The following is a 27,507-nucleotide window of genomic DNA, read 5'->3' on the forward strand; positions in this document are numbered from 1 at the left end:
TCCAGGGTTGGGCACACCTGAGAGCTCTCCCTTTCCTGGAGAACTCTAAGGCAGCATTATCTTCTTGAAATAAATTTTCTGAATATTTCTCAAATTTGAGAATGATCTGTTTTGCTCATTCCTCCTCTCCTCTCACCAAAATAATGTACAATCATTTCTTCGTAGACAGTAGGGCCAAAACATGCATGGCTCATTCTAGATATGTTTAAAAGAAGAGAAGAAAGGAGTGTGATCATTGTGAAGTCTTCAGAGTGGACCATCAGTAAGGTTCCAGATGTTCATTCACGTGAAGCTGGCTATATTATCCATTAATGTGTCAAGGCTATCTTCACAAGAAAACAGACTAGTAGATTGGGTTGGACTTTTTTTTTTTTTATTTTATTTGAATTTTCAGTCAATAAAACTATAAATCCAGGGTTTGGGCAGCTAAAATAAAAGCCAATCTGTTTGAGTTAATCCAAAACCATCAAAAGTATCCTTGGTGGGACAGAGCTTTTAAAATATACATATGCAGTTCTAATGCATAGCATGAAAACAATTTCTTACAAACATCATTTTAAATGTAAAGTAAATAGTACCCAGGAGAACACTGCAAGGCTGTAAGTGAAGGGTTGCTACAGCATGCAAAAAAAATGTGAAAATAAAATACCGCTCTTTAATTATGTCAACAAAAAATAAAAAAGGAGGTCAAGCTGCAGTGCTGTGGGAGCCTTAACTGAGGATTTCTGAGTTTTTGTGGAAATGCTGTCAAAAGCTTGATGTTACTTTAATTATTTTGCTATAAAAAATACTTAACTGGAATTGACATTGTTCTGACATTGTAATATGGTCTCCAAGGGCATGCTTGGCAATGTTGCCCAAAGGCTTTGAAATTGTCATTCATAATACAAGTCAGGAATTGCACAGGTGAAACAGCCAGGGTCTTAATCCATCAAACACTGTTCCAACTCAACATGCTGCCCTTATCTGACAAGCTCCTTAGTGTTTCTCTTGACAGCTCAAGACAGTTGCTGGCTGGCAGAGAATGGGGGGTTAGAGGAGGCCATGCAATGTGGAGCCATAAGAGAAGCAAAATCCATAGGAATGTAGATATTTCAAAACACTATTCTGACAGTTCTTCTTTATATTTGGTTTTGGTGCTTTATGTGACAGTTTTATCTATCCAATTACTCAGCATCTTCATTCATTATCCACTGTTAAAATACAACAGTTTCAAAGCCACATGTGCATACATAAATACACTTCCAATTTGTAAATTTAAGCCAACTGTGAGAAGAAACAAATACACTTCCCTCCTTGACATCAGCGCTTCACTTCCAATAGCCTCACTCTATCCTCGATTATCAGCAAGACAATTTCTTAATAGGAGCCATAAGTAAACTTTTCTTTCAAACGAAGCATATGTAGAGTAAGCTTACCAGTAAGACCCATTATACTTGTGTTCCTGTTAACAGTTGTTCTCTTGATTCACTTTGGTGTAAATGAGACCTGAATTGGGTGCTGTACTTGATTTCTCATGGTGTTGACTGAAACAGAATATATCCCGGAGAAAGATACAGGAATTGACAGCCAGTAGGCTAACAAACCCCAAACAATTTCCTTCTGAAGAGCTTGTATCTATTAACAGACATTATATCATATACTAAATAGACAGCTCCATGTAAAGACTATCAGAGAACCTCCTGAGGACTACAAAGAACTCATGAAGTTGGGCAACCCTGTAAAGCAATCCTGTAAATAAATATAAAAAATATTTTAAAATAAATAAAAATTACTGAAATAAATACCCTTATTCCATTTAGACTAACTGAATACCTGGTCCTGTGTCATGTTTATAAATATGTAAAGGGCAAGTGTCATGAGGGTGGAGCCAGGCTCTTCTCAGTGACATTCCTTGACAGGACAAGGAGCAATGGGTGCAAGCGGGAACACAGGAGGTTCCGCATAAATATGAGGAAAAACTTCTTTACGGTGAGGGTGACCGAACACTGGAACAGGCTGCCCAGAGAGGTTGTGGAGTCTCCTTCTCTGGAGACATTCAAAACCCGCCTGGATGCGTTCCTGTGTGATATGGTCTAGGTAATCCTGCTCCGGCAGGGGGATTGGACTAGATGATCTTTCGAGGTCCCTTCCAATCCCTAACATTCTGTGATTCTGTGATTCTGTGATAAAGCCCATTCTTGAATTGGAATTTTTATTTCAGAAAAGTAGTATTTATTATTCAGCATATATATATATCAAGTCTGAAATAACAGGAAAATATAAACTTAAGGGAGAATTTACTGTAATATAAAACTTAAGTTAAAAGTAGATGTATCTTTAGAAGTGAATGAGACTTTTTGACCATTAAAAAAACACACATTAACCTGGAAAAAAATGTTTAGCTTAACTGTCAACATCCTTTTCTTCTGTAGCAAAAAAAATGACTTGGGAAAACATTTTCAGGTATGTTTTTAGCTGAGCTAAGGTCTTTTTTAGGGGTAGGTTACCCACAAAATGTGCACAGAATGAAATGTAGGCATATCTGCAACTCAAATAATGTGATATATCTCCACAGTTGGGTAATCACTAAGATTTGTCCTGTATGTAAAAAAACTGGTGCAAACTGTAAGAATACTGTTTCCAGCTAGCAAATGGAAAATTAAAAAGTTCTTTCTGTGCTGAGTGATACATTTACACGTTACTAAGAGAATTTTCATATGCATATGACACATTTGGGGTTTAACTGTAACTCAAAAAGAAGAAAAAAATGCAGATCACATACACAAACATTATCTTTCCTACTTTTTCTTCTCTCTCTCTATCAAGAGACCTTTAATTTGTAAACCTTATTACTTCAGGTAACAAAATTAAACACACTTACAAAGGATCCTATGAACGAAGAGTCTTGGACACAAGTGACATTTGAGATGCAGTTTTAACTTTATTATAGGCTTCCTACACAAGTTTGAGAAAGTCACTCAAGGGTAGGGCTAAAGACTGATTTTGGTGACCAAATATCTCTTTGAGTATATTGGATAAGCTCCACAAAGTTATTTAACCTCCAAGTTTCCACTTAAATCAATAAAAGTTAATCTGAATGACTCTGTGGTCCAGATCATAATGACTACATTTTGCACTTATATTTGTCTGAATCCCCTTTAGTCCCAAATTCCTGTCTAACGTTGTCAGTACCTAAAATTCCCTGTCTGCTTAGATTTCCACCTTAGGGTAAAAATATCCTCATGCTGCCAAGCAGCTTAAAGATCTGGCTCTCAGCCAAGTCACAATGAGTTCCTCAAACTTTAAATAATTACAAATTTACTGGGCCAGAAAGACTTTGAGAGAAAAAGCAAGAAAATAAGCAAGAGACTGATTCCACAGCCTAGCAGTACTCATGGGATGTAGCAGACATAAATTGAAGTCTCTGCTCGATATCTAATTATTTACACAAAGCAGAACAATTCCTTCCAAAGACTGAGGAAGCATGCCCTTAGAAAATTCACCTTTGTGGTAAAGACAGACCCTGACACACAGTAACTTGAGTTTGTATCTCTGCTTTAAATCAGAGCATGCACTTGACAAGAGGTGCTCTCTCTCTCTCACAAGTTTCCATCACCCCAAGCTATCAACTACTCTCACGGATCTTTTCAGGAAAGGAGGAATGGCATGAGGTCTAGAGGGGGCACACCACAGAGAAGAGATGAAGTGGAAGCTGCTAATGTTCTTCCACCCAAACTTGGATGTTTCACCTGTGATGGATAGAAAAGGCTTCAGCTGCATGGCTCTCTTCAGCATTTTTTAATTGGTTAGCTTGACAGATTCCCACTCAGTTTATTGACTTTATGAACTGCTTTTGCAGACAGTTAAAGCTATGCCCACACCATTTCTGAGGTGTGCCAACATGCCTAGCTTTCCCCATCTTCCACAAAGGAGACCTGGATGTTTGAAGCAATGAATGCCACTGTACAGGTGGTCCTGAGAAGTAAGCACTGCCAAACCTAAGCCCTCAGTCTGTATGGGGCTGACTGGCCAAAGACTCTGAATGGTTCTACAATCCAGCAGTACAAAACATCTGCCTCAGTCCATGCTCTGCTCCATATGTAGATATTTTACACACAGTGAAACACCTCCAGTGGAAGAGACCACTCTCACAGAATGATCAAAAGCCCTGTGTCTAGTTAACAGAATTGGAAAGTAGGAGACATGGATTCAGATCCCTTTTCCAAATCAGGTAGAGAATAAATAAGATGTTTAAGTTAGAATGCACTTCATCCTTGATGAGAAGGCTACTGTACAGACTGGTGCAGCCCATACCACATCGAGCCAACCAATCAACCAGCATCTTCCTTGAATCCTGCTTGTACTTAAACATGAGAGAGAGTTTGAAGTAACACAGAAGTGCATAACTTAATTGGTTCTTTGCATGGGGAATAGAAGAAATGTAGATAATCTCGGTCATTACTGTTGGGCTTTATAGACCTTTGGCACCTCAAGCAACATTTTTACAATCTCAGAGGTATCAACTGCCAAGTGATTAAGACAGCAATTAACTATCTAGACATCTTTCTGGATTTTTTCCCTATCTTATAAACAGAATATCCCTCCAATTTACAGGTTCATTCTGAAGATAATGTAACATGGATGCTTTGGTTGTATAAACATTTCAGACAGTTGAGTAATTATAAACAGTAGTCTTGACTATGTTAAAACTAACAAAAGGAGAAACAAAATGTGGAAAATAGAACAAGGAGTGAATGAAGTCATTGGGAAGGGCAATCTAAACACATAATATGAAATCTGTTCCCATAAAAACAGACTATCATGAAATCCACCAAATCTCAATTTGTTCCCTTTTCATTACATCCTCACACATCAAAAAAAAAAAAAAAGCAAAAAGAATAAAAAAGCATCCAGCTCTAAAATACACAACAAATGTGAGTCATTTTTAGTTGGAGTTGCACAAAATGTTCAATAGAAACATGAAAGTGAAAATATAGTTGAGTTTGGCTGGAAGAAATGTGATCTTACTGAGAAGGGTTACTTAAAAGGTTAAAGTAAAATGAACTCAGCTAACACACAACACATGTGGCAGCAAACTAAAACTACATGGTATTCAAATGAAAAATAAAAAATCAGCACTAAACCTTATCCCTTTAGACACTACAGCTTCCATCAGGTTGTATACAATAACGAGGCTGAGTAACAAATGGGACTACTCCATTGTTTAGATCAACTGGATGGGCACGATAAAGCTAAAATGAACCTAACTGCCCCAACACTGTCTAAAGAATGATACAGAGGAAGACAAAGAAAACAAGAGCATTCAAACAAGTCTGGGAATGGAAGGGAGCAGACGTTGATAAAGTGGAGCAGTAATTATTTAGACCAATCTGAATCAGTGTCATCACACAAGTAGGGATAGCAAAGTTATTATTCCTATGCAACTATATTTCCATCCAATCTGCTTAAAAGCTTGTGCTATTAGAAAGGAAACCATAACATGCAGGTAAGTCAGAACAATTCCCAAAATTGTTTCATATTTTAGAAACATATTCAGAAGTCTTTCTATCTCTCTTTTTTTTAACGTTTGAATTTTATGACCTTGGTACTTATTCATGGAATACCCTGTCAAATTCTGCTGCATTACCCTTCTAGGTTAATTTCAGGTTTAATCTCTGTGCTTTATTCCAAGTCACAGCATTTATAATTCGCCCCATTTGATACACTCACTCTGCCAACCCCTCCTGTACTCCAAAACACATCTCCCCATAATAGCGGTATCATTTTAAAAAAGCAGCAGCTTCTAGTTTCTCTTTACAGTCATGAAGTGGACAAGTTTGGCATTCTTAAGATATGTCTTGATTGCACAATAGCTCCTGACTCACTTGATTTTAGTTGCTAGCTTACTTTCTTGTTCATCTCCTCTTGCACAGGCTTTTCTATCCAAGATCACTCAGCCTAGATTTTTTTCAGGTTAGATTTCAGGAGCCACTTAGGCTTATGCTGGTAACATGTCTACTTGCCAGTGAAAGTACAAGGTATGAGAGGCGGCTGTCCTTCAGTACCATCCCACATTCCAAACATTAAAAAAAAAAATAAACAAATTCTCATAATTCTCTGAAAGGGCATCAGAGGTCAAATCTTCCCCACCCAGGACATGTGAAATGGCCACAGAACTCACACTGTAGTGACCAAGGAACTGTGATAATGCATACATAAAACATACAGGATTTCACCCTTTGGCTACACACTGCTTTTTCTAAGCTAAAACAGACGTTGTCACAGTGCTTATTACCCTTGATAATTATTTAATGAAGATTTGAGTAGCATGCCAGAGTGCCCTGAAGTCAGTGGAAAAGGCTTCCACTGGCAATGTCCAGCTTCAGAGGAAGCCTTTGGAGAATGCCTGTCTCTGTGGTCAGCCATGACAAAAAGAGTTGGAACCCTGGAGCTGACAGAAGCCAGGATGAAGCTCTGGGAAGAACAGTCTTGCTTATTCTGTGGCAAACATCATTGTCACCAGAGGCTGGCATCTTCCCAAGGCTTGCTGCTATCAAAGTATGAAATTCATATGTTCCCAAGTTCCAAAGGCTGATTGAGCTCCTCTAGAGATCAACAGACTTAAGAAAGCATTGAAAATTATGATCCTTTCATACAGATTAATTTTACTGTCCATGTATAGTGCCTGGTTACTACAGTCATGGATTGTACAGTCATTAAAAATGGAGCTACTGTTCTTTTATCTTTTACTAGCCTTGTACTTTGCATTCAAGCATGACAGGAACCAATGGTAGAAAAAGGTAGTGCCTTTATTTTAATAGCACTGTGTATTAGTGGGCACTCAATGCATTTTTTGCAGCAGGAGCCTCAAATATATTTTTAATAGGTAACACTCTATGAAATTCTGTAATAGCATTTCAGAAGATTGTGACACAGTCGGAAAAACTAGACTGCATTCTAATCCTTCTATCAAACCCGCCAGCAGTTCATATTTTAAGCCAGGTGAAATAACTATGAAGTACAGGAAATTAATGTTTATTGCGACTACTCTAATATTCTCAAAAAAGCTAGCATAGACTTACTAAAATCAGCTGGAGGTTCTGTGTATGTTAACACCCTAAATACCCAGGGTGCATAAGAACAGGTAGGCACACTTTTTCTTTACACTTCCCTGACCCCACAGTTGCTGAAACGCAGGGAAAGGAGGAATAGAGGTCTGGGTTTTGAGACACAACACAAATCAGATTGGCTGCCAAGCTGCCTTTTTTTTATTCTTAACATTTTTTTATTTGGCAGGACAACCATGGGATGGTCATGGATATAAGCTTCTTGCTAAACAGAAGTCCTGACAAACAATGAGTTCATGGCTTGACCCAGCAGAGAATCATATTCATACTTAAATCAAACAAGTACCCACCAAATGAGAAAAAAATAATAACATGGACAGTAATGGGGCAATCTTTTTTGAAATCCCATTTTAACACGTTACAGAGTTGTCAGTTACTCTTCTGTTATCTAGTTAATAATAATAAAAAAGGTCTTGGATTAAGTCTGTGTATTGTGCCTACAAAAAGTGTGCTGTAGCACTCAAAACTCCCATGGCTGAGTCACTTTAATGTCTCCAAGCTACTTTACAGATAGCATTGTTTCCTAGAATCTCCTCTAAAACATATTCCCAGGCTACTCCCAGAGCTTGGATTAAGCAGCCTCAAATTTGTCTTTTATGGTCGCCTGTGACAAGAAAATTCCCCTCTGGCTGTCTATGGGACTTTCAGAACCCATCAGACTTCCATATGTGGAAAGGCTATATATTTGGGACAAGAATCTGCTTTTAACATTAAATTAACAGAATTTGTTTTTTACAGGCAGGAAATATAAAACAGCATTTCTTTATTTTAAATGATGCCTAATATGTGTTTAATTACAATCCAGTTTTTTAAAGTGCATATTCTTCTAAGCAGATACTACAGCTTTGTGAAAATGCAGACAGCATCTAGCACAGAATATTATTTTAAAGCAATTGGTTATTTTAAAAATAGCACATCAGGCAGTAGCAAACAAGATTATCTGTTCATTTTTTTTTTATTGTCAACTAAAGACAAAATGCCTGGTAAAAAAATAAAGAATTCCCTGACAGCTTTTAGCACCCAGAAGATGGAAAGGGATTATTAAGGCTGTGACCATTCCCTTATCTCAAACAACAGGCATTTATATTTCTCCCTTCTCATCTGTATTTATTTATTTATTTTTCCAGAAGGGAATATCTTCCCTTTTGTTCAGAAACTGCACGAGGCAATGCAGTACCAAGCTCACATTTAAAGATCTAGCAGAAAGAAGTTGACTGTTTGGTACTCAGTTAACACTATGGACACCCATAAGGACGGTCGCTGAAATGCTATGGCATGCCCTCAGGATGGCAGAGGTGTTTTATCAACACAGCACTGAATCTAAGGCTCAAAATTCTGTTTTTCCTCATTTATATACTCCACACTACAAATGCTCCTCAGCCTCTTCTCATCCAGAGGGACTTCATTCCTCATTCAGTGAGCCTATAAATTGTGAAAAATATAAATTACTTCAAATAATGAGAATAAAAAGGCATTTACAGTAGCCTTTAGATTGTCAGTCAGAAGGAAATATCTAGAACATTAGGCTGGTATATTCAGGGCAGGAATTGTCCCTTCAACCCCCGCTAAATTCTTGAAGATAAATGCAGACTCTCCTTCCCCCTCCATTCCCTTTCTGCTCTCTGGTGTTGTGCTGAAAGGCTCACACACTTGAGGAAATGGAAGAGGATGGCTCTAATAACTCCCGATCTCCTGACAGAAGTGGTCTGAAGAACCTATTATCTTAGGACAACTGAGAATAGATACAAGAAAGAAAAAGCAGGAAATGTGTTGGAAGACAATTACCTCTCTTGGATGAGAGAATCAGCACCAAGCAATGGAGACCAACAAAGAGATTAAGAACTGCTAACAACAGGGCAGTCTTTCAGTCAGATGATACATTATTTTTCTGACATTCAGGTATTTCAGGGATCAAGAGAATGCAATTTTTTAAGTTAAAACAGAAGAAGGCATTAAACACAGATAGGTAACTCCAGGAAACTACATTCACATGTAAGAGCACAAATGCAAGCAGTCTTTGAACACTTCAAGAAAAAATTTAGGAGTTTCTAACTAAAACAGATTATTTAGAAGTCATCTTTCCAGGTAGAATATATCTTCTGTATAAACCTCTCCACTCAGGTCAAATATGTTAGAAATTATGTGACCAGTAAAACAGAGCACTGTACTAGGGCTTGGAGACAGGGATCTGTTCCATCACCAGTGGTGGATCATACCTCCCAAATACTTCACCCTCATGTACCTTTTTTTATTTACTCAAATATAAAGGTCACCCCTTTTGCAAAGTAGCCTGAGTTCTCTGATACATTTTCAGTGGTCACTGCTGTGAGAAAAGCCATGATATACAGTTAATGGACATGTAGGGTATACAGCGTACATCAGTTTTTAACTGATTCTTATTGAACAACATGTGTCAGAACATAGTGAAGGTCAGTGGTCCATGGCACTGAATTTGGATTGCAATCAAGTCTATTAGTCATAACATTACAAGATTACAAGATACTCAATTTACAGTTTGTAAAAACCACAGATTAAGCAGATAGAACAGGGGGCATCCATGTTTTTCCCAAACAAATTGCAGATTAGGATGCATGATCTCTACTGGTTCAACAAAAAATGCATGTACAGGACCGAGTATGTATGTATGGACATAAAAAATAAATGTAATTTGGTCAGATGTAACTAAATCCAATCTCTGATTGCAGCTACACAACTTTACTAAAGCATTTCATGTCCTTTGATGTGCACAATAATCCCAGGTAAGAGGGAAATTGATTTACACTGCTTTCACAGAGTTAACTGCTCTAATTATTAAATAGCCCTCAACATATGGCAAGGAATTACGGAATGTAAATCAAGAGCCATGTACTACAACGTAATCACACAAATGGTTCCCAAATAGCAACAGTAGTTACAGAAGATTAGCAGAATCACACCTTCCTGATGTACGGACAATTTCAGAAAACTAAGACTGACATACTCTGCATTATAAAGCAAACTATTATTAGGATGACAGTGGTAAACAAACCTTCCTTTAGCTTGTGATTAATTTAATTTGAGCGCTAACCTGAAAAAAACAGACATAAAAATGTGTTTAAAGATTAATCTTGGCATATTAAATTGCTTTGATTCTTATCATTAAAATTTATTAGACTTTTGACAGTATTAATTCAAAATCTTCTGCTGATGCTTTAATTTAGCAGGCTGGTGAATTGTGCAGCAACACAAAACATTATCTGATGTATCCTCTATAGCTGCTTTTTGAGACAGATGACTCATTGTTGAAAAACATTAATGTCAGAAATTTAAATACATGCATATACCATAATGATAAAACTGCTTACACTATTCCACTTTCAAATTTCCAAAGGGCATTTGAAAAAACTATCATTCCGCTGTCTTAACCTGCCGGTTGTTTAAAAGTGGCCAATGTTTATATCACCATTTTATCTCCCTCCTTCAATCTCCATCTCTTTTTTCCTGCCCTCCTGCCCTTTCCCCTGTTCCTTCCTCATAGTGGTTTTTTACCTTGGTTTGTATTACCCTAATGCTAGGTTTTTGAAAAACAGTGCTATGTTCTACTTCGTATCTGTTTCTTGGAGTCTTTAGAAGCTACTGTTAGATACTAATAGTAGCCACTACTAAGAGCTACTAATATGAACAATTAATACAGACCAAAATACTGTAAAAAGCAAAGCAGATGCAGTTTTAATGTACAGGCAATTACAATGTCCTTCTGCATTATCCTTGTTGATGAAATACCTCTCTCTCTACACACTACTAATTCTAAAAACTGGATGCACTAGACTCTGCATTGTAAAGGTTATTGTTTAAAATGGTCACGAAATGGTGGCACTCCAAGAAAACAGAAGCAGGATTATGTAGTCAGGAATACTGCCAGAAGCAACAGATCTATCTCAGACCACTCAACAACACCAACAAAATTGTACTGGCACAAAAGGAAGGCCACACAATCTGTGGGTAGAGAAGGATCTTTGCTTTATACCTACCCAGGAGGCTGCCTTCGCATCATTCTCAACCTCCCCAATCCAGTTTCATTAGATATGAAATCTTTCAGGCAGCTGGATGTAAGCAACTGTACCTGGGAGGAGGGTAAGGCAAGTCTGGGTTCCACACCACAAAAAAAAAAGAAAAAAAGCAAAATTAGACAGCTGCATCTACATGGCATGTCTGGCCTGGATTTGGGGAAAGCTATATTTAGACTGAGTGAAATAAATTCATGGAATTTGTGTCAGAGGAGAAAGTTGGGCATTTTCTAGAAGAATGCATGAAATAGGTATTTAGAAAGCAAAAAGGCAACTATGAAAACAGAAGAAGAAAAAAGGAAGACCTCTGTCAGGACACTTCAAAATGGCAGGCTTTAGAGGTTCCTGGCTCCTTCCTGAGGAGGTGTTGAGCTCTACAGTGTGGTACAGCTTTTCAGGTCCCTGTACACTGCCCATCTAATGATGACAAAGTAAACTGGGAATGATTCAATGAAATACAGTGCCTCTCTTTAAAATACTGTCTTTTCCCATATATAACCCTTTCTGGAACTCCAGGTTGCGGTGACAGTGGGAAAACATGTGGCTAGAGTCACTTTTAGTCTATTAGTCAAGTCCCAGCTTCTCCTGAATGTTAGAAAATCCAAGGCAAAGACCACAAAAAAAGGATATGTCCTCCGCATTTTTCCAGACCTTTCCCATTTACCTCAAATCTTCTGTTTATCACAGAGGATTGTTTATGAATAATAAGCTCAAGAGTTGCACAACACTGTGCATTCTGCTGTCCACAGGCAGTTTAAATCTTTCATCTACACAGGTATTTTTATTCAGCTATATCTCTCAGAACTGACATTCTAAAATTAATTTTTTCACAGTTGCCAATTAAGATGGAAAACTTCAGCCATTATTTCAATGTCTTGCTGGTTGTAAGTCACAGAATCTTAGAATAATTCAGTTTAAAAAGGACGTTTGGAAGGTCCAAAGCAGAGCCAGCTCTGAAGACAGATCAATTCTGTCAAATTTTCAGTGTCTCCACAACGATGGAGACTCCACCACTTCTCTGAGCAACCATTATCTCTGCGACTGTGTCGAAAATCACCATCATTGGCCTAATAGTTATAAGCTTGCCTCTTAAAGACAATGAGGGGAAAATGAAAGTAATATTTCATCATTTTTTTAGCATTTTAGATTATGTCTCATAAATAAAGACAGTATCACCCACAATCAGGCCTTGAATGGAGTAGAAGCCTCTGTGCTATGCAGAATATAAATACATAGGAAGAGGTGTGACTCATGGCAGTTTTTATTTACGGGGTGCTAAAACACAAGAAATATACTTAAATATATATTTGCCATCAGAGGCTGCAAGAACTGTTAAAAAAACACAACCTTTTCTACAGAAAGAAGCTGAAGGAGTTCCGCATGTCCTTTTAATCCCAGGTTTTTAACTTCCATTGAAGATAAAATGTCAAAACCTCCCAACGAATTATCTTGAAAGTTATGCATGACTATTTGCTTAAATATGGTTGTTGTCACATGAGTAGAAACCTACAGCACTGAAACAGTGATGCCTACTCATATCACAGTATGATGTAACTACCATTTTTCCTTAAATTAAGCATACTCCTCTAAGGTCCATTTTTCCAGCTTTGTGAAGGACAGTGTATTCCAAATATTGTCTGTCCCCTATATATCTAAAAACAAAAATTCAAAGAGCGTCAATGCTTTTATTAAGTGCTGGTTTAATAGTTCTTCACCAAAACTTTCTTAATACCTTCAGGTGATTATCTAATTGAATAAGAGATCTCTATATTTTCCTTCTTAAATTCTTTAGTCGGCACTCTTTTTTTGGCCTACCTTATTAAAGAAAAGATTTGAAACGTAACTTTCTGTGTGTCTCCTATACAAAGAGTATATTAAACTGAGTAGTCCATGGCCACATCATAGCAGCAAACATTAAAGGATTTCCCTGTTACTGTACACCTTTTAGTGTAACCTAGAATACTATTAATTTTGTATTACAAAATATGTCTTTGTTGCTACAGAATAACTAACATTTTTTTCATTGCAAGCAACATATACATTGATTTCTACATTTTAAATTCACTTTTTGCTTGGTTAAAATCCACTACTAAAAATCCATGAAATCCATTAAAATCCCCCAAAGATATTCTGGATGAATTTCTAATGTGTTTCTGAAAACATTTCAGAGTTAGATTATTTAAATAATAATTATATTTCCAATTTAGGTGGCATTACACAAATTGTATCATTTCACAAGGGTAATAAAAAATTTGGAACTCTAATATTGCAGTCTTTTGGTACCTGGCTATTAAAATTAGTCAGCCTGAGTGAGAAGCAGCTCTATATTTTGGATACCAAAGTCATTGCAAGATTTATGCAACATGATAAGAGGTCTTAGAGGGAAGCAGTCAACAGTAGAACACCTTGGATATCAGCAAGGCCACTGCTTTTCAACCAGTTTCTAAATAATCCAGAATAAATGTATTGCTGAAAAAAGGCAATGTTTGTCTTAGCCCATCAAATCTGGTTGAAAAAATAAACCAACCCGTCAGTCTGATTTACAATGAGCTCCAATGCGCTCCACAGGAATCTGCAGTACCTGCTTTCATGTCTTCCTTGTAGCTGAGATAAAAGTAAGCAAAGCCTTAACTCAGCTTTGGTGTCATCAGCAGTATTTCTAGCATTAGAAGCAAATGCTGATGCTTTGCCATGAAAAAAAAAAGTAAGTACTGAATATACATGTTCAGTGAACTGGGAGATCCTCCCAGACAAGCTCCTTTATAGGCATGTAAACTTTACTGTAAAGTACCTAGATTTTTGTTAATTGTTGTGAAGCATAGCATTCTGCCTCTTTGCACAGTGCAACACTTCCCCCGACTGTAATACTCTGCACAGCATACAGTAGTTTACTCCTTTGTATCCTGGCATAACCACATAGGTAGCGGGCTTTCAGAAAATGCAAGTGCTGCTCTGAATTGCTCTGCACTAGCACTGGCAGAGAGACGTCATCATTTCCAAAAGATGAAACTGGAGCAAAGGAGTGCTAAGGAAGCAACCAGAACTGAGCAGGGGAACTGCACTTTTTCCTTTAAAAACAATAGTGAAAGCTTTCCTGTAGTGTTCTGCAGCAAAAACAGTCAAAGGGTCTTCTTCTAGGATACTCTGAATGTGTATTAAGCATGATGAGGCTGACAAACACCACTAAGTTTTGAATGTCCAGCTAGGGGAATGCTACAGCTACAAACTCTTCCAAAGCTGATTAAAAACTCCGAATCGTAGAGATATATAAATACACTGCCCTAAATTTAACATATTCCAGATTATCAGCATATGATCATGGCCTTGTTTCCTGGCAACTGAAGACATACAGCTCTTTGATAAACACACACACACATACACATATATAGCTCTCCTGATCTGGGGAAAAAAAAAAATAAGTGTTTTCTGTGAAAAAATGTTTTTTCCCTTTTAGCTCTTATTGGTGAGCACATCATACAACTTTTAATCACAAAGTCTGATACTCTACGCTACTACACCGATTCTATGCAAGAATATATCCAGTGCTGCAACGACAATGTGGTCATGGATGGCTACGTCCTCTTCAGGAAAGACAGGCCACTAAGGAGAGGTGGTGGAGTTGCTCTTTATGTGAGTGAGCAGCTAGAATGTATTGAGTTCTGTCCAGGGGCGGATCAGGAGCGAGTTGAGAGTTTGTGGGTGCGAATTAAGGGGCAGGCTGGCAGGGGTGATACTGTTGTGGGTGTCTATTACAGGCCACCGGATCAGGATGAGGAGGGTGATGAGGCCTTCTACAGGCAGCTGAGAGCAGTCTTGCAATTACAGGGCCTGGTTGTTGTGGGGGATTTCAACTACCCTGATATTTGCTGGGAGGCCTACTCAGCCAGCCATCCTCAGTCCAGGAGGTTCCTCCAGTGCATTGATGATAACTTTCTGATGCAAATGGTGAATGAGCCAACTAGGAGAGGAGCGCTGCTGGATCTTATCCTTACTAATAAGGAGGGTCTGGTTGAAGAGGTGAAGGTTGAGGGCAGCCTTGGTTGTAGTGACCATGAGATGGTAGAGTTCAGGATCTCATGTGGCAGGAACAGAATAGCTAGCAGAATCACAACCCTGGACTTCAGGAGGGCCAACTTTGGCCTTTTCAAGCAATTGCTAGGGGAAATCCCATGGGACAGGGTACTAGAAGGTAAGGGGGCCCAAGATAGTTGGTTAGCATTCAAGGACTGCTTCTTCCGAGCTCAAGATCAGAGCATCCCAGCAGGTAAGAAGTCAAGGAAGGGTACCAGGAGACCTGCATGGTTAAACAGGGAACTGCTGGGCAAATTCAAGTGGAAGAAGAGGGTGTACAGATCATGGAAGGAGGGGCTGGCCACTTGGGAGGAATAGAAGTCTGTTGTCAGAGGATGTAGGGAGGCAACTAGGAAAGCTAAGGCCTCCTTGGAATTAAACCTTGCAAGAGAGGTCAAGGACAACAGAAAGGGCTTCTTCAAATACATTGCAGGTAAAACCAACACTAGAGGCAATGTAGGCCCACTGATGAATGAGGTGGGGGCCCTGGAGACAGAGGATAAAAAGAAGGCGGAGTTACTGAATGCCTTCTTTGCCTCTGTCTATACTGCTGGAGGCTGTCCTGAGGAGCCACGGACCCCTGAGGCCTCAGAAGAAGTCAGGATAGAGGAGGAATCTGTCTTGGTAGATGAGGGCTGGGTCAGGGACCAATTAAGCAATCTGGACGTCCATAAATCCATGGGCCCTGATGGGATGCACCCGCGGGTGCTGAGGGAGCTGGCGGAAGTCATTGCTAGGCCACTCTCCATCATCTTTGCTAAGTCGTGGGCAATGCGAGAGGTGCCTGAGGACTGGAGGAAAGCGAATGTCACTCCAGTCTTCAAAAAGGGCAAGAAGAAGGACCCGGGGAACTATAGACCGGTCAGCCTCACCTCCATCCCCGGAAAGGTGATGGAACAACTTGTCCTTGGTGCTGTCTCTAGGCACATCAAGGACAGGGGGATCATTAGGGGCACTCAGCATGGCTTCACCAAGGGGAAGTCATGCTTAACTAACTTGATAGCCTTTTATGAGGACGTAACCCGGTGGATAGATGATGGTAAAGCTGTGGATGTGGTCTATCTCGATTTCAGTAAAGCGTTTGACACGGTCTCCCACAGCATCCTCGCAGCTAAACTGAGGAAGTGTGGTCTGGATGATCGGGTAGTGAGGTGGATTATGAACTGGCTGAAGGAAAGAAGCCAGAGAGTGGTGGTCAATGGGACAGAGTCCAGTTGGAGGTCTGTGTCTAGCGGAGTCCCTCAAGGGTCGGTACTGGGACCAGTTCTATTCAATATATTCATTAATGACTTGGATGAGGGAATAGAGTGCACTGTCAGCAAGTTCACTGATGACACAAAACTGGAAGGAGTGGCTGACACAACGGAAGGCTGCGCAGCCATTCAGAGAGACCTGGACAGGCTGGAGAGTTGGGCGGGGAGAAATTTAATGAAATATAACAAGGGCAAGTGTACAGTCCTGCATCTGGGCAAGAACAACCCCATGTATGAGTACAAGTTGGGGGCAGACCTGTTGGAGAGCAGCGTAGGGGAAAGGGACCTGGGGGTCCTAGTGGACAACAGGATGACCATGAGCCAGCAGTGTGCCCTTGTGGCCAAGAAGGCCAATGGCATCCTGGGGTGTATTAGAAGAGGTGTGGTTAGCAGGTCAAGAGAGGGTCTCCTCCCCCTCTACTCTGCCCTGGTGAGGCCGCATCTGGAATATTGTGTCCAGTTCTGGGCCCCTCAGTTCAAGAAGGACAGGGAACTGCTAGAGAGAGTCCAGCGCAGAGCCACGAAGATGATTAAGGGAGTGGAACATCTCCCTTATGAGGAGAGGCTGAGGGAGCTGGGTCTCTTTAGCTTAGAGAAGAGGAGACTGAAGGGTGACCTCATTAATGTTTATAAATATGTAAAGGGCAAGTGTCATGAGGATGGAGCCAGGCTCTTCTCAGTGACATCCCTTGACAGGACAAGGGGCAATGGGTGCAAGCTGGAACACAGGAGGTTCCGCATAAATATGAGGAAAAACTTCTTTATGGTGAGGGTGACCGAACACTGGAACAGGCTGCCCAGAGAGGTTGTGGAGTCTCCTTCTCTGGAGACATTCAAAACCCGCCTGGACGCGTTCCTGTGTGATATGGTCTAGGCAATCCTGCTCCGGCAGGGGGATTGGACTAGATGATCTTTCGAGGTCCCTTCCAATCCCTAACATTCTGTGATTCTGTGATTCTGTGATTCTGTGACAAATGATCATACCCACAAGTGCTCACTGCTCACCATCTTTCTGATAGCAATAACGAGCAATAATCCTTCTCAGTTCTTTTCGGTTTTCCTGCTCAATTTATTTACAAAATGTTGTGGAAAAAAAAAAAGGTTTTGATATGTCTGTAAGTGAAATGCAATGGAGAGTCTTGTTTAAAGCAATCAGAACGTCTGAAAGTCATCTTGCAGCAGAGATGGATCCTTCAAAATGGAACCACAGTGGCATTTAGTTTTCACATTCCTACTGTCTGATCCTCCTCAGTTTTTTAATAACCAACATTCACCTCTGGTTACAATGAGAATGCCATTCCTGAAGCTGGTGAGACTGACAACAGTTTGTGGAAAGATCCTCGAATTGTATAAATTTACAAAGCTCTTTTCAATGTCAATATGGCAGTTGAAAATCTGGCCTCCAGGCTAGGAAGTCCAGTCCTCTATCCTTGTAACTTCCCTTTGTGTTTTTTTTCAAGATTTAAATTTTATATTTTCTAAGTCTTGTATTTCAAGATTTAAATTTTGTATTTTCTAAGTCTTGTATTCAATTATATAACAGACAGAAGTTCTATAGCAGCTGGAAATGACCAATTTCAAATGTGAGAAAGCAAAGCAGGTTGAATAGCTTACGGAGATGGTAAGACTACTGAAGTATCCAACAAGATATCAAAATCTTAGCACCATCTCCACTCCTTCTCCCTTCCTTCCTCTTTTTCATCTCTAAAAAGAAGCTACCATTTTAAAAAAATGTATGTTTTTGCTGATACACCTAATACAAAAGAACAGCAACATATTAAAAGAGGGGATTGCCTTAATCTATGTCCCTTTTTCCTTTAATCCTGTCTGTCCATGGGGCAGAGGAAAGCAGACAGAGCAGACAGATAATTCAATCACTTCCAACCTTGAATGCAGCTGTATCTCAGCTTCAACATTCTGTTGTCTCACTATTTGAAGATCTAAATTCTCTTTTGGTCCCTTGCTTAGTTTTAGTGTTCATTTTTTGTGGATTTCTTTTTCTACATGCTAATAAAAATCAAAGGATTTATGGGAAAGTGCTATCCTAAATGTCTTGCAAACATTACAGCAAATAAATAGAAGAAAATACTTTCATGATTTTGAAGAAAACCATAAACAATCAAACTCTTCATGACTTGTCATTTGCATAGCTATATTTCATACAAATTAGTGCTAATGACATAGGGAAATTGTTTTGAAACCAAACTTGTAATTTATTTTGATGTCTAGACAGAAATGGCATGGAATGTTTGGGTAAAGTAGTTCATGTTAGAACTGAAAGGGCAGTCAAGAGTGTTCCAGCTGCAATCCTGTGCTTAGCATAAAATGAATACAGAGAAAAATTTACCTCCCCTTGAACACCCTCATGCCTATCCATATCAACACAGTAGATCGGGGTATTATTTAAGTCATATGAGATGTCTCTGGCTTCAGGGGACAGCACAGTGTCTTCTCTTCCCTGCCCATACCCATTTTGCAGGCTGTTTCATCACTGTAGTGTTCATGCACCATTCAAAGACCCCAGCTGCTAGGACGGCCAATAGCCAACAGCCACAACCTGTTTATATGACAGAGCTGCATCACCAGTAAAAGTTAAATCTGCCTTAACAGTCCATAGAAGATAGTACCCCGTTCTGAAGTGTATCGCTGTATCAGTAAAACATCAAGTTACATACTATAAGTACTCAAATCAAGTCTCCCAGTAAAATTAATCATAAATCTATCCATAAATTCAAGAACAAATTCCCAAACAGGCAATTACTTAGTTGAATTCATATACAGTCTTCAAAGGAGCTTATACATTTCCATTTTGTTGGTCAATAACTAGCTAAAATGCCAGTGTTAAGCTAACACTTTTCATTATTAAAAACATTTTTGAGATGAATAATTCTTTACAATGAGCTGAATTTTTGCTCTAAGACCTCTCTGAAAACGTCTTTCACAACAGGTGAAAGTGGGTTGGTGAACAATTCTTGCTTTCAGAAGACTTCAAAAGAACCCATCTCAGACCCTGGACTATTTCTGTTGTAGCACATGTTAGGCCAGATTGTGATCTCAGTCATAGTAGTGTAGCAGGATAATGCAAGCTGCTATGCCAAAGTAAATGCTCTACTGGTTTCCACTGAATTATTTCAGATTCATATAAATGCAGGTGGAACAGAATTGAGACACAGTATATTAAATTAATGACATGTGGCATGGTCAAAATGCAATAGTTATGCAAAAACACTTTTAGAAACTACCAGGACTCACTAGGTACATAGTGTTTAAAAAAAAAAAAAAAAAAAAAAAGATGAACAATTTCCGTTTTTCTTTTCAGAGTACAGGTTAATAGAGAAAAAGGAACAAAGTGCTACAAAATTCCTAAAACATGAAACTCCATAATTACTAAGCATTACGTACAAAAGCATTGTTTCGTATATTTCATATCATGGATCATCACAACCGGCTTTTACAAGTGTTGTTTTAAACTATAAGAATCCATCCATCCACAACTGAAGTATTCTTGAAGATTAAGGTTAATGTATCATGAATTATCACGGTTTAATATGCATGACACAGTTTCATTTCACACATGTTCTGCATGGGTTGATTGCCATGTATGCCAATATCAAACAGATGTTAATTCTTTAATTTTTATGCTCCCAAAGTATATTTTAATTACCTAGGAGGCTTGGCAAAGACAAAGAGGAAGGTATTTTGAAGTAGATTTAATGGAAAATCTAAAATAAAAATCCATTAGGAAAATAGCTTTTAAAATTCCTGTTTTCAACAATATAAATTTTAATGTTAAAAAGAATACATGATATGCAAAGGAACTACAAACTGTTCCCGTTAAATGGCACATTCCTTTTTGTAAACAAAAAAATAATTTTTCATTATTTTTCTAATAAAAAACATGATTTTAAAAGCCCTGCCAATTAAACGCGAGCTTTGTGATATGAAATGTTTCTGCAAGTCACCTGCAAGTCATTGTGTGTTTATACTATGTTTAAATTCTTAAATTTGGGTATTTTGCAAAGAAATCGAGTCTCCATATAAATCATCCCTATATAAATTCTCACATCAACAGTGCTGTATGTCTCATTTTATGGATCACCTAAACTAAAAAGTCCTTAAATATAAAACATTTCACAAGTCTCCACTGTACAGAGGCCAGAAACGGAAACATAAAGATATCCTAGGTTAAGATTAATGTATAATGAGAAAGTTCTTTCCAGCCAGCACCAGCTCCCACTTTATGCTGTGTCAGATGCAAGCCAAGATTCTCCAGAACCAGACAGCAGCAGAGCCACAGGTCAGGATGGAAGAGTGCTGGCTAAAAATTGTGAGCTTTAACTAATTCCTAACTTGATCAAACGGAGTTGTTAGAGTAATTTCCATGGAAGTTACAGCAGGTCTCTAGCTTTGGGCCTGATCTTACTGAAATCAACAGGAACAGGAATGGCTCCCAGGGATTTTGCACTAGAATTAGTTTTAGCAAGATGAAATGGTTTCCAGGTTGAAAATTACAATTACCAAAACTGTTACGAATAATAATAATAGTAACAGTGTTATACTCTATACATGCATATTTATGTTAGATAGTAAAAACAGCATATAAACAATAATAGTAGATAAAATATTATCAAAACCAAGATATTCTGCCCCTCGCCATACCATAGAGATCTTTTTGCACAGTAATACTTCCAACACCAAAGCATTTAAGTTTCTTGCTTACACACTTACATGAGCTGGCATACAGCTTTAAAATGAAAATGTGAACTGACATTTTGAAAAGTAACTGGCAGTCACGGCACAAGAGTGCAGTGACCTCTATCCTCCAATATTCCCTTTTTTCTTTTTTTTTTTTTGTCAAATGCCCAAATACATGCAAGGCACCCAGAAACAACACGATAATTACCAGTGAAACCCTAATTCCAAGGAAGCCAAAAATACAACATTCCCATTGAATTTACTGGGACAAGGAATTAATCTAAAATGTGGATTTTACACACGCCACACAAAACACTTGTGCAGATTTCTGAAAACATACAGTCATCGCACTGCAGGGAATCAAGACTGCATTCCTTGCTCAACCAAAATTCCCTGACTGGAAAAACAGCTTTAGATGTTATTTTTGTTCTCATTCTGTTTTACTATGTTAAATCACCAGATTTTTTTTCTTTTTTCTTAAGATAAATGTGTGAAACTGCCTCCTTTCCATTCATAGATGTTATCTTCCTCAAACTTCAAATGATTCAGCTGGGTGAATATATAGCTATAAATAATTTATCAAGATACATACCAGTTGTTAGGAAAAAAAAACCCTGAAGGAAGAATATCACTGCATAAAATCTGAACATTAAAACTAATTTTTTAAAATCAATCTTTAATTGCTTTTATTACCTCCTAATCCAGGTCTGAGACGATTATCATAACCATCCAGAAGTCTGTCTAGAATTCTTGTAAAGATGGTGATGTTATTCTTAGCTTCATCTTCCAGGGAGTCAGCCAGCACTGATCTAAACAGACATTTTACATTTTAGAAAGTGCTAAATGTGTTTTAATGTACACTCAACATGCAGTTTTTGCAGGCTGGCCTTGAGGGTTTAACTTGCTGCCCTCTAACAGGAAGGGTGTAGTTAAGAGTATATGAATGCACAATTTGTATATAACATGTTCAGAAACGTAAGAGTCGACGATACACTATTTAAAATTTCCAGGAAGTCATTTTCCCATAGCCTCTACTTCTAGTCAACATTGCATCACCGTGAGTGCTACTTCAAGCTCCACTAACACATTTGGCTGTGCAGGTGCAAAAGCCTAAAAGAGCTTCCCAGACCTCAGTGGCATGTCAATCCCAGACTGATAACCTGGGTTCCCACAGGCAGAACTCTCTCCTTCCAGGCTCTATCCTATCTGTCCTCATCCAAGTATACGCTATCTCTGGATAAATCCTGTGGATATGCTTCCACCCAACGGTCATGTAACGTACATGACCAGAAGAACTAACATGAGGGAAAACTCCAGCGATCATGCTCAGGGAGTCCTCTGATGTCAGTATTTGGTGGGTGGGAACAACGATGCTGACTAGCAAGCTGCAGGATAGCTGTGGATTGCCTTCAGGTTTCTAAAATGCTATTTTGTTATAAAAAGCACTATCTGATGTTCCACTAGATGCAGCCAAACCTTATAAAAGTTGGACAGAAAAAAAAAATCATAAATGAAGTGTCAAGAAGAATCTATAGATTAGCAATTGTTTCAAACTTCCCCAGTAAAGAAAAAGATGTTACAGCCTTTATGGGTCACATCTCTGTGGAAAACACTAGGGGCTGGAACATGAATCTGCTGCCCAGCCAGCTGTGGTGCTGAACAGTCCTCCCGAACCTGGACACCTAGACCAAGGGTTTTGTGTACGAGGGAAACCCTCCCATGCAGAAAGCCTTACACATGCAAATGTCACTGTGCCAACAATTTTAAGCACCATACTTGTGAAATGCATGAGCTCATCAGACTTACGTACTGAATACTGGAATATTAGTATCAAGAAAGTAAAGCATCATATGCTGCACGCATTATCATTTGCATCTTTTTCAGCCATCTGATTTTTTAACCTGAAATGTTTGAGTATTTATCATCTCTAAATGAACCACTGATCAAGGCATTCTGAATGCCATAAAAATAAGCATGTTTTCTTCCTCCTCCAAATCAAAAGTAGGTTTGGGTGACATTTTCTCTAAAGAAAGCTGTAAAATGATTAAAGACAGGGCTTTATGTTGGTCCCCAATTCAACAGCATGGAGGAAGTATTTAAATGTAAATCATTGCAGTCTGTGCTTCACATCACATAAACCATAGAATGGATCAAAATCAAATAACTTATAAAGACCATACCAAAATGTCATGTGTGATTTTACTGGTGTGTGGGTTTTTCCTTAATTTTAATTACTGGATGGCTCATTTTTTATTTTTAAAATGTATTTCTGCACTGTAAGTCTCTGCCATTTTTTAAGCTTCTTTTTGAGATACAATAGTGTTTTGAATTCAAGATACCACTAAAAAATTAGATCATACAATTATACCAAATTAGGGTCGAATCCTGCAAACTTTACTCAGGCATAAACTCCTAAATTACGCAGGTAGTCTCTTTGACATCAGTGAAATTACTCACTTGAGTAGGGTTTGCAGGATCTGGCCCACTGTGACTCAACTAATACTGCACCATAGTTAGGCATAAAGTGAAATAGGAAACATAGTTTCAGGAAATATTTTCTTCCCTAGGAAAAAGACAAAAATAAATGCAAACTTTTTAAATCATAGGTAACTTGCATTATTTAGCTTACGATCCTTACCATATTAGGACAAGACCTACTGCAGTCAGAACCAAAGCACGTAAACAGAAGTTACAAACTACAATTAATTGCACATTTAGGGACTGTGGGCAACATAAAACTATTAGGTGATTAAAATTACTTCTGCTTATGTTGTCACGTTAGAAATGGAGAACTTTAAACAACATATGAAAAGTTGATTAATAAATGAGGCTATTGTTTTATCATATGTGATTGTGAAGTTGTATGCTATCTCCACCTAGAGGTTTAAAGCTTAAGTATCATTTTAAATTCTGTTATGTTGACCAAAAAAAAGACCAAAAAAAAAAAAACCAAGGCATGCCCATATTAAAAAATATGCGAGCATTATTTTAGAGACTGTGATTTGCTATTTGACTTCACGATAATCTATTTCTCCATCTTAACTCTTCTATATAGCACAGAATCACAGTGATACCGTAACTCAAATAAATCTTTAAGATCCAATAAAGTATTTAAAGGAATTATTATTTTTTTAATGGTGAAATAAAGCATTGATTCACAAACTGTTTAAGGACGAGAGATTAGGCATATATGGTCTCTAGACTACCTTCTCCTACTGCATTTGCTCTGGAAACTCTGTAAGACTACATTCAAAGAGCTAAGAAAGAGGTTTTTTTATTACATTTCTATATGCTATACTTTTATAACCTCTCACATAAGCTTACCCTCAGCAGATCGTAACATACATGTTTGTAGCAAACAACAAAATTAAACATCCTCTCACCTTGTTGGTAGCCACACCAATAAAACGAGAAGAACCAACTGCATCTCGGAGAGTGCCAGCTTCCTCTTCATCGCTGCTCTTCGCAAAACCTAACCGCGCAAGAAAAACACAAACCCACTCTCAGCTCCTGTCAGTCTCCGCCAAGCAGTGCTTTCAACTTAACCCGAGGAAAAATATGTCACTTCAGTGGCGAAAGGAAACCACTGGATTTCTGCAGCACTTTTCACTCTAGCAACTTATTGTATCTCCATCTTTCCCAACGATCCTGCTCTGTGCAAAGAGGCAGCGTATGATCAAAAGTGGCATGTGAGCAGACGCATCAGATGCTTTCCTTTTCCGTATGCTGAAAGCCCCAAGACGAAAAGGAACAAAAAAAAAAACCACAACAAAAAACGTGTGCATAAAAAGACGGGGGTTTAACCATGCCTCGCCTCACTACGGCACACCGCAGCGGGGGGGCGGGCGGCGAGGGGAGTCACGCCATTCGCAGGGGCTCGGTGCGGGGACCGCGGGCGAGCCGCCCCCCGCCGCCGCCGAGCGCCCAACACGTTTGACAGCTGCTCGGCAGAACACCGGCGGCAGCCGCCGCCGCGGGGGCGCGGGGCGGGGGTAGCCCCCGCAGGGTGACAAGTTGCGGACCGCAGCAGAGCCCCGCCGCGGGCAGGCGCTGCCCGCGGCGGGCGGGGACCCCGGGGACCCTACCTGGGAGCAGCGGGCGGCCGGGGCGGGGGCGGGGGGGGAAGGATGGAGGGCGTCGGCGGCGTGCGGGGCAGAGGCGGCGGGGCGCGCGGGGCGGCGGCGTCGAGCGCGGCCAGCACCGAACGGCTCCCGGGCGGCGGGCGCGCGCGCGTGCCTGGGCGCGCGGGGGGCGGCGGGCAGCGCGCGTGCCGGTGCGCGGAGGCGGGCGGGCAAAAGGGGCGGGGGGCGGCGGCGGCTCCGCGGGCGTGGGGCTGCCCCGCGGAGCACGGGGCGGCGGGGGTGTCACCGCGCTGTGCCCACGGCCCCCGGGCGGGCAGGGAAGATGCAAGTCACCCTGCTGCACGGCGGCTCCTGCCAGACGGGCTTCCGCGGCCCTGCAGCCTGCGCGGAGCGGGCGGGCGCGGTGACTTCGCCTGTGCGCGGGCGATAAGCAGGGCGAAAAGCGATCCCCACGCCGAAAAACCACATTTCCCGTGGCCCTTCGCAACCCCTTAATCACCTCGTGTTAACTACGTGTTGGATGGGGCATAACCCAAACACCCGCCCCGCGCTCCTCTCGCTCTGCTGTGGGAATAAGCGCCGGTGCCCGGTTCCCACCCTCGCTCCAAGGCTGTCTGATTAACATTCCCTTCCCCACTTGCCCATTGGCACTGCCTAATTGAAATTCAGAGAGAAGAAAAGTCTGTTATTTAAAATGAGCTCAGGATGCAGGCAGCGGAGAAAACAAACCTTGCTTTTTTGCTCAGATTGCGTTACTTTCCTTTGTATTGTCTTTTAAAGCACGTTGCCCTCCTTTCTTATACCCAGCCCTCCTTTGGTAGTGACTGGACCGCTGCTAGGATTCATTCCCATTGATTTTATCTTTTCCAGTGCAGGTAGATCAGGACAGGCTTGCCAATTAAAAATAAGGGTTTATATTTAGTGTACCCTCATTTTGCATTGTTAACTCAGAAATAATTAAATAACACCAGCAATAACATTGCAGCTTTTTTTGTTTGTTTTAAACCAATCCCCATCCATCTTCTTTCTTTTCAATCTGTTAATTGCAGAAAACACAGCTCTCAATTATCCTCTTAACATCACTAGCGTACCTGCTTATTGAGTTTTGACTGAAGATGTTTTGCTGAAGTTTGCTTCTGAATCATTACTGGTTCCAAAACGAACGTGGAGTTTCATGCACAGATGGTGGGGGGAAAAAAAAAAAAAAAAAAAAAAAAAGAAGAAGAAAAAAAATGAAAGAAAAAAGGGGAAAAAAGGAAAAAAGAAGGAAAAAAAAGAAGGGGAAAAAAAGGAAAAAATAAAAGAAGGGAAAAAAATATTTTATTCAGTTAACTATAGAATCAACTACAAAAATTCTTTTTCCTACTTTCCTTTCTGCTGCTTTTCCTCTGTTTCCTAGTTGTTGCTGTTGCAACTGGAGGTCCCCTTGTTTTCCTTCTCCTCTAGTGGCTTAATGACTCCACAGCAGAGCATGAGAGACCAAAGAGGGAAGAAAAGTGCTTAGGCTGTCAAGATGATCTGTTACTTCCAACTCTGAGAGATTTCATAACTTGCAGTAAGACTAGAAAGACAGAAGGAACAAGCTGGATTTCTTTGTTTTTAAATAACCAGTAAAATGACAGCCCAAACTGTAGGAAATTACAAAGATAATGACACAAGTGCAAAAACTGAAATCCGAAGAATGCTCATCCAGCAGCCATCTGACCCTGGCTATGTCTAAGGTACAAGGCCCTCATCTTTCCCTGTCCAGATGTGAAAATGTGCTCTGCTCACAATTCATTGTCTGATCAGTTAAGCATCTATGGTTAATCAAAAGTCTTCTTTGGATCTGCCTGTAAGTCCCCACATATTAGGAATTAACAACTGATACTAAAGACAGAATCAGCCCTCACAGTAAGGAAAATTAGGTTTAACTACTCGTCCTAAGAAAGGATGACTTCACAAATATCAATATGCAGAATACAAATCATTAAAAGTGAAGAGCCTTTGTGACTTGTTCTTGTGTGAAATTCGTTACATAATAGAAGTAGAATAATTTTTTTCCACAGGTGTTCACAGCATTCCTTCCCAAAAGACACTTCTTAAATATCAAAACTAGAATCTAATCTTTGTATGTGAGTTGCATCAAAATGTAGAAGAACACATTTGTTAAGGAAAACAGTCACAGTGGCTCCTTGTTGCTGTGATAGCATATTGTCATTCTTCAAAAGCCACATGGGGTAGGTAGGTAGTTATAATGAGCACAAGCTCA

General features: G+C 39.7%; 1 protein-coding gene across 1 annotated transcript in view; it reads right to left on the reverse strand.

Moving 5' to 3' along the window:
* The window catches only part of GABRA2 (gamma-aminobutyric acid type A receptor subunit alpha2), a 60,465-nt gene extending 35,837 nt beyond the window's left edge, over positions 1-24,628 (reverse strand). Inside the window, exons 1-2 of the mRNA XM_068402937.1 lie at positions 24,558-24,628; positions 21,868-21,983 (exon numbers count right to left, since the gene is read on the reverse strand). Of these exons, the coding sequence (XP_068259038.1) occupies positions 21,868-21,983; positions 24,558-24,628 (187 nt within the window). The remainder of the gene's footprint in view (positions 1-21,867; positions 21,984-24,557) is intronic.
* Positions 24,629-27,507: the final 2,879 nt, after the last annotated feature.

Source organism: Nyctibius grandis, chromosome 6 (assembly GCF_013368605.1).
Source record: "Nyctibius grandis isolate bNycGra1 chromosome 6, bNycGra1.pri, whole genome shotgun sequence".
Lineage (NCBI taxonomy): Eukaryota > Metazoa > Chordata > Aves > Nyctibiiformes > Nyctibiidae > Nyctibius > Nyctibius grandis.